This window comes from Entamoeba histolytica, genomic scaffold (genome assembly GCF_000208925.1).
Source record: "Entamoeba histolytica HM-1:IMSS scf_1104750519179 genomic scaffold, whole genome shotgun sequence".
Taxonomy (NCBI): Eukaryota; Evosea; order Mastigamoebida; family Endamoebidae; genus Entamoeba; species Entamoeba histolytica.
Window position 1 is genome coordinate 1 of NW_001915032.1, and position 7279 is coordinate 7279.

Here is a 7279-nt window from a genome sequence, read left to right on the forward strand (position 1 = left end):
GACTTAATCAATAACACATCATATCATCTTAATTATTTATTATATATTTCATTAAACTCTCATCAAATAACTCTTGTTCTTTAAAAATAAATAAAATATATTCTGAATATACATTTTCTTGTCCTAATCCTTTACCATTTGATATGTTCATTCTCTTATTCAAATCTGCTGTGGATGATCATTACTTTATTGCAGCTCAAACAGATGTTCCTTTTATAGTTAATTCTTATAAGTTAATCATAACACAAAATCAATTTGACCAAATAGAAGATTCTTTGTTTGGTCATCAGAAACTCGAAACTGATGCGTTTTAATTCATTTTTCATTGTTTATGTCATCTCTTTGTTGAAATAGTCTAAAAGTCTTTTTTTTATTTCATATTCTTTTCATGACTTTCATGTTTCTGTTTCTTTCTAGTTGATAAATTAATAAAATTGATTTGTATGTTCTACTTTTTATGTATATTCTTATTATCCAAATAACTTTATTCCATCAAGGTTAAAGTAATATGCTTTTAGTAAGTTAATTTTTTGTACGTAGTTTTCAACTGGTTTAATTTATTTTCATAAGTGTTTGAAAAAGATAGATTTGGTGTATAAGTTGTTTGTTAGTCGGTTAAAGAATAAACACAAACAAATTGTGTAAATTTCTAATGAATTATATTTGTATTTAATGCATATTGTTTTTTGGTTTGAAAGTTGGTGATGGTTCAAAGAAATGATACGTTATTACTAAAAGTCTATCTCAAGTCTCTCTCTGTCTTAATTTGATATAATTATAAAAATGAATAACAATAAGATGTTTTTGTTTGAATTTTACTCTGTCATATTCTTGTTCAGATGATACAATGAATTTATAAACTGTACTAAATAACATATTAAAAGTATTTAGATGATTTAATTCACAAATATTTAATATACCAGCACCACCGTATTGAGCAGAATATTATTAGAAAGTTTATGACAATTAATTTTCTTTGAAGTATTTATTGATTGTATTGTTTTTTTTACAAACAATATATGAGCAAATAACTTAATGTCAAAACTAAGTTGTAGATACTTAAAGAATTAGACTATTTCTTATCGTATAAGTTCAGTTGTTATAATTTTATTCCAATTTGATTTAATATTTCAATGAATAAAGACTTATTTGAAATTGCAATGAAATAACAGAATTGATACATATTGGATTACTTTTTTGCTCAAAATAAATAACTTAATAGCTGAATGATAAAATTAATGGTTCAATATCATTTATTCTTATAATTTAGTATAAACATTCTGTTATACTAATAGTGAATATAGTCATGTGTTGAAATGAAAATTTAACCCAGCAAAATTAAAAATGAACTATAATTCTAATCAACCATTCTACAAAGTATTAATGTTCTTAGTCTATATAGATTAAAATAATTATCAGACATTTTTAATATTTAAAGATTTTTCCATTACGAAAAATTTACCCAAATGAAATGTTTGTATTTTAATGAAATTTCATCATTGTTAATTGTTTTAAAATAAGTATGTTTCACGATTAAATCAGATTAAATTGAACACTAATTACATTTAGTTGTTGTTTTTGGTTTATACTAGAAAATATGAAATGTTTTATGTCATTATTTATCTCTTATGTTTGTTCCATTAACATATGACTGTTCTACATGTTCTTTATCAAACTATAAAAGGATGTTAAAATCAATTAAACTAAACACTCCATTGTATTATTCACTTTTTGCTATCAATGTTTTTCTCTATAACTTTTATTCATAAATTAATAAAATAGTTTAAAGGAAGATAATAATGTTTGAGGCATTATCTTGTTTTTATTGTTTTTAGTAAATTAAATTATTAGTTTCTTTTCTGCAATTTATTATACAAAAAAATAAATACTTTGTACAACATAATAGATTTGAAGTAGGTTTTAGTCTCAGAAGTTAAAACAGTTGTAGTTAATAAAATTCTATAAAATAAAAGAGGATATAAAATTTATCACAAAAAAGTGTTTTACTTTTGTAGTTACTTTATAGTGAGAGACAAATATAAAAGATATAAATCATTTAAGACAAAAAGGTATTACTCTTTTGTTAACCGTTCAATAAGCCACATATTCCAATTGTTGATGGGAACATGTTCTTTCATACATTCTTCATAAAGCATTGTATTATCTTCAATAATTCTATTAGGAACAACGATTTTAATTGCTAGTGCAAGAGAATTAAATAATACCTTTCTGTCTGTTTCATCTTCTGCTTGATTTAATTTATACTGTTCAACAACTTCTGTTAATCTTTTAATTTCATCTTTGAGTTTTTGTTCATCAGAAATTTTACTTAAAAGTTCTTCTTTTTCAGATTGAATCTTTTCATTTTCTTTTTTCATTTCAGAAATGAAAGATTCTTGTGATTTTCTATTTTCTTTTTCTGTTTCAAGTTCTTGTTTAATTCTTGAAATTTCGTTTTGATAGTCTTGAATCATTTTATCTTTTTGAGTTGATGATGAAACTATATCAATTTGTACCTTTCTTAATTCATCACATTCTCTCAAAGTTTGTTGTTGAACAGATTGTTCTTCTTCAATTTGTTTCTTCAAAGAATTATTCTCTTCTTCTTTTGAGATATTTTCTTTTTCGAGTTTTTGAATTTTTTCATCCATCAATTTTTCTGATCTTTCCAAGTCTTCAATTTTTTTATTCAAAGAAGAAGAAAGAGTTTCAAAAGAAAGTTCATTTTCTTTACTTCTTCTTTCATGTTCAGTGTCTTTAAACTCCAATTCTTTATTTAATCTTTCTATTTCTTGTTTTTTGATTTCATTTTGTTTTTCACTTTCTATTTTTAATTCCTCAAGCTTTTTTAATTCTAACTGAGTTTGTTCTATTTTGATAGTTTGTTCTTCAATTGAACTTTTTAGTTTAGTAATTTCTTCATCTTTTTCTTTCTTTTCTAATTCAAAAATTGATTTCATTTCATTAATTGTATTATTATTCTTCTCATTATTCTTTTCAAACTCTTCCTTTTCTTTATTTATTTCTTCTTTCATTCTTTCAATTTGATTTTCTTGCTCTTCTAACTTTTCTTTAAGTTGATTTTTTTGTTCTTGTTCTAACTCTAAATTCTTTTGTAATTCTTCTATCTTTCTATTTTTTTCTTCTACTTCTTTATTTTGTTTTAATTCTGTTCCTAACCCCATCATCCTTGGACTTATAGTTCTACGATTTTCTTTCATTCTTTCTTTTTCATCTAATCTTGGTGTTTGTGAATTTGGAAGAGTGTTTCTCTTTTGAATTTTTAATTCTTTTTCCATCATTTTAATCTCTTTATTCTTCTTATTAACAGATTCTTCCCAATGTTTTAAATCAATCATAACTGGATCTTTGTTAAGATCAATTATATTAGACTCATCTTCTGTTAATGACACTTGTTCAAATTGTGACAACATTTCTTCTAACTCATTAGACATCATTCCAAGATTCTTTGCTTCTTCAGGGACTGAAGGATCATCAAGATTAGGCCAAACAATACGTACACTTTTTGAACAATCAAGCATTCTTCTAAGACTATTTCCAATTCTGTTTTTTAATGTCATTTTTAATTGAGCATTTCTTTCTCTAATTCCTTGTGCAATTGTTTCCATTACTTCATTATCATCAAATACATTTTCTTTCATTATAAAGAAGGTTAAATAAAAATAAAGACAATAATCATCTACAGTATTTTTCTCAACAAACTCTGCCTTAATTAACTTTGGAATATTTAATCTTTGGTATGCGATATCAATACATCTTTGTATATTCTCTAAATGATTATCTGTGAAAGATGTTAAATTAATTAAATCATTTTGAAGGTAATTAATTAATTTTGCAAATAAAATACCTTCTGATAATTCTTTTTTAAGATCAAAAGAAGTGTCTTCAATTTTAAGAATTGATTTTATCCACTTAGTAAAATCAATCATTTTAACAGGACAATCTATTTAGTTTAATAATAATTTATTATGAATCTAAGATAAAAATAGAAATAAACTTCCAAGTCTATATTTACTCAATATTTGATACATAAATGATAAAATCCCTTTCTTTTCTCCATTAAATATCTCTTCTGCAGATGTTAAGACTTTAATCCCTTCATCTTTTGCAAATTGAATTACTGCACCTAAATTTTGTATTTTTTCAATATCTTTTGACGGTGTTTCTATTGTTTTAAGAATTTCTTTACCACTTAGATTCGTTAAAAACCGAATTAAAATTAACCCATCTTTAAGGTCTGTAAGTATATTACTTACAAAGGGTTCTTCAATAAGAGTATAATTGATAAAATTAGTGTATGCCTACAATTCAATTATTCTTTATTTTCTTATTACCTACTTGTTTTAATAAATGAAACAAACATAAAGTTGTTGCTCTTCTAAAATCTTTGTTTTAGAAGCAGCTTTTGTGAGTACTGAATCTGACATGAAATAAACACTCAAGTATATTAATCAGTACATAAGAACCCTTTTTCACTTCCTTCTTTTGTTCATTTCCTTGTAGAATTTTCTGTAATTGGTATATAAAACATTGAATGATTTAAATTGTTAGAATTAAATTAAGTGTTAGGTTTTATTAAGAACAACTTTTCCAGAATAGAAAAATAAAAACCAAGTATGAAGTTAAAGAAATATGACTTAGTTTCATTGATTAAATTCATACATTTTTGTTAATAAGAAACTAACACAAAATGTTTTTGTTAACAGTTCAAACAAACAACACAATGCTATCTATTGACATAAATAATATCAAACTCTTATTAAACTCATTAATAGTTTTTGGTTAACTATTTAATTAACTCTCTTATTTTTGTGTTTTGAATAAATATAATTCAGTATTGTAAATGCATTAATTCGTTTGTTTGTTTTTGAAACAAGACATTGAAGATAATTGAAACTACTGCTTTTACTTCTTATTAACTCATTTGTAAACTTCTATCCAATTCTGAGAAATTAATGATGTTGTAGTAATTCTTTTCAGTTAGTCCCCAACAGTTCTTTCAATCTTATTTATAGTAATAATACTTAATGGCTTTTCTTCATGTCTTGATAAACCCATCTTTTATGATAACTTAAAGCTTGAAAATCTTAAACTAAAAATCTCTACATAAAAGTTAAACGTAAAATTTTTACCTACCATATTTCTTGATATTATCAAAGATATTCTTTAAAGACTGGGATATGAACTTTTTGTTTATTGACTTATTGAATTAATTAACTGAAGATAGTTAGATCTTATTTTAAACAAGGGGATAGAAACGAGCTTATAATATCACCAACTTACAACTTAATGTTTCTTCACTTTTTATCTTTAATCTATTCTTAAACCTTATCTTTTTGAGTTAATATCATTCATTAGTTAATTTACTTGGTCCTAACATAAAATACATTTACACTACAATTTGTGTATTTTATTCTTTGTTCTAGTCAATTTTAATTATGAAGAGTGACAATTTAAATGACAGATTCGTTATTACATTTATTTGAGTTTCTTTTAATACTGTTATATATATCATTATTCAAAAGATGAATAACTTTCAAATAGAAATAACTAAAAATTAAAAAGAAATGAACCAACAACAAATACAACAATATAAAGAGGAACAAAGAAGGTTTGTTATAGTGTTAAAATACAAAACGACAAGATAATAATAAACTAGACAACAAGAAGAACAAAGACAACAAATTATTGATTCTGTTCTTGAACCAGAAGCAAAAGAAAGACGTTTGTAACATTCCTTATATTTCATTTAAAATGGAGATTAACAACAAGTTGCTAGTATTGCTCTTGTTAAACCAGAAAAAGCAAGACAAGTAGGTGATATGATTTTGATGATGTGTCAACGTGGACAAATGACAGGAAAAATCAATGAGGGTGGATTAATTTCAATGATTGATCAAATCAATGAAAATAAGACTGAAACCAAAGTCACTTTAATGCATAAAGGAGATGATGACTTAGATGATATTAATATTGATGATCTTTAACTTTTTTCATTCATTTTTATGAAAGATTTATTGTAATAATAAGAGAAATCACAACTTTTCATTTAAAATTGATTTATCCATAAGAGTAATCTTCTTTTTAATGATATGATAATATCAACATTGTTCAGATGAAAAGAAAACACTTTCAATCTTTTTCAATAAAAATAAAGAACAAATCATAAAAAAGAGAAAAACTTAAATAAAAAACTGAAAAAGAGAAAAACAAGAATGTTACCTTACACTGAAAACATTATTCAAAAACCATCAGAATATACTTACTTTAAATTTAGTCAAAAAACACAAGAACGAATATACGAAGATGAACAAAACCGAATTCTTATTGATGAAGAGTCTCTTCCATCAACAGCATTTTTCACATTTTTTAATTCTCAAAACGTTGTTAATTCAGTCAACTTTAGTGATGACGGTCATTTAATATCAGTTGGATGTTCAGACTCATCAATTCGATTATATGACTTTAAAAAAACACAAGTTGTGAATGGAATGAACCCACAAGCAAAATTACTTCATAGTCTAACACCAAAGGTACATTATTAATATTTAATTCACATGAAATGAGTTATTAGTAATTGAATTTATAACTTACTAAAATGATTTAAATCATTATCAAACTATGAAATATCACCTGATTCATCTAATTTAAAATGTAAAACAACATTAAATTCATCAACAGAAACTTTTTCACCATCTACTTCATTTGATTGGAATACAATTAATATTGATCGTGTATGTTCATGTTCAATTGATACTACTTGTTCAGTTTGGTCAGTAGAAACTGGTCAATTAGTAAAAAAATTAATTGCACATGATAAAGAAGTCTTTGATGTTTCATTTGCAGCTAATCCTGATATTTTTGGAACAGTAGGTGGTGATGGGTCATTAAGAATGTTTGACTTACGTTCATTAGAACATTCAACTATTTTATATGAGTCACAAGGTCTTGTTCCTTTATTACGTCTTCAATGGAATAAATTTGATCCAAATTTCATAGCTACATTTGCTATGGATAGTGATAAAGTAATTATTATTGATGTTCGTCAACCTGCTATTCCTTATACTCAACTAAAAGTTCATAGAAATAGTGTCAATGCTATTTCATGGGCACCTAACAAAGCCACACAGCTATGCTCTGCAAGTGATGATCATAAAGCTCTTATTTGGGACATTGCACCTGTTGCTGAAGGAGCTGATCCTCAAGTATTACAATATGAAGCTGAGGCTGAAGTAAATAATATAGTATGGGCAACATT

The 7279-nt window shown here is 25.0% G+C and overlaps 3 protein-coding genes across 3 annotated transcripts in view; 2 read left to right on the forward strand and 1 right to left on the reverse strand.

Moving 5' to 3' along the window:
- Positions 1 to 2072: 2072 nt before the first annotated feature.
- Positions 2073 to 4448, reverse strand: EHI_191900 (cortexillin, putative; the record flags this gene model as incomplete). Its single annotated transcript, XM_649869.1, has 3 exons — positions 2073 to 3964; positions 4019 to 4322; positions 4383 to 4448. The coding sequence occupies 3 exons, from the start codon at positions 4446 to 4448 to the stop codon at positions 2073 to 2075; spliced, it is 2262 nt and encodes a 753-aa protein (XP_654961.1).
- A 1140-nt stretch (positions 4449 to 5588) lies between these two features.
- On the forward strand, positions 5589 to 6008 carry EHI_191910 (uncharacterized protein; the record flags this gene model as incomplete). The annotated part of the gene is made up of 3 exons (XM_649785.1): positions 5589 to 5632; positions 5681 to 5745; positions 5794 to 6008. 3 exons carry the CDS (start codon positions 5589 to 5591, stop codon positions 6006 to 6008), a joined length of 324 nt encoding a protein of 107 aa, XP_654877.1.
- Positions 6009 to 6236: 228 nt separating this feature from the next.
- Positions 6237 to 7279, forward strand: part of EHI_191920 (transcription initiation factorTFIID subunitTaf73, putative) — a gene marked incomplete at both ends in the record, with an annotated part of 1164 nt that continues 121 nt past the window's right edge. Inside the window, 2 exons of the mRNA XM_649867.2 lie at positions 6237 to 6540; positions 6703 to 7279. The exon at positions 6703 to 7279 is cut by the window's right edge and continues 121 nt beyond it. Coding sequence (XP_654959.2) covers positions 6237 to 6540; positions 6703 to 7279 — 881 coding nt within the window. The remainder of the gene's footprint in view (positions 6541 to 6702) is intronic.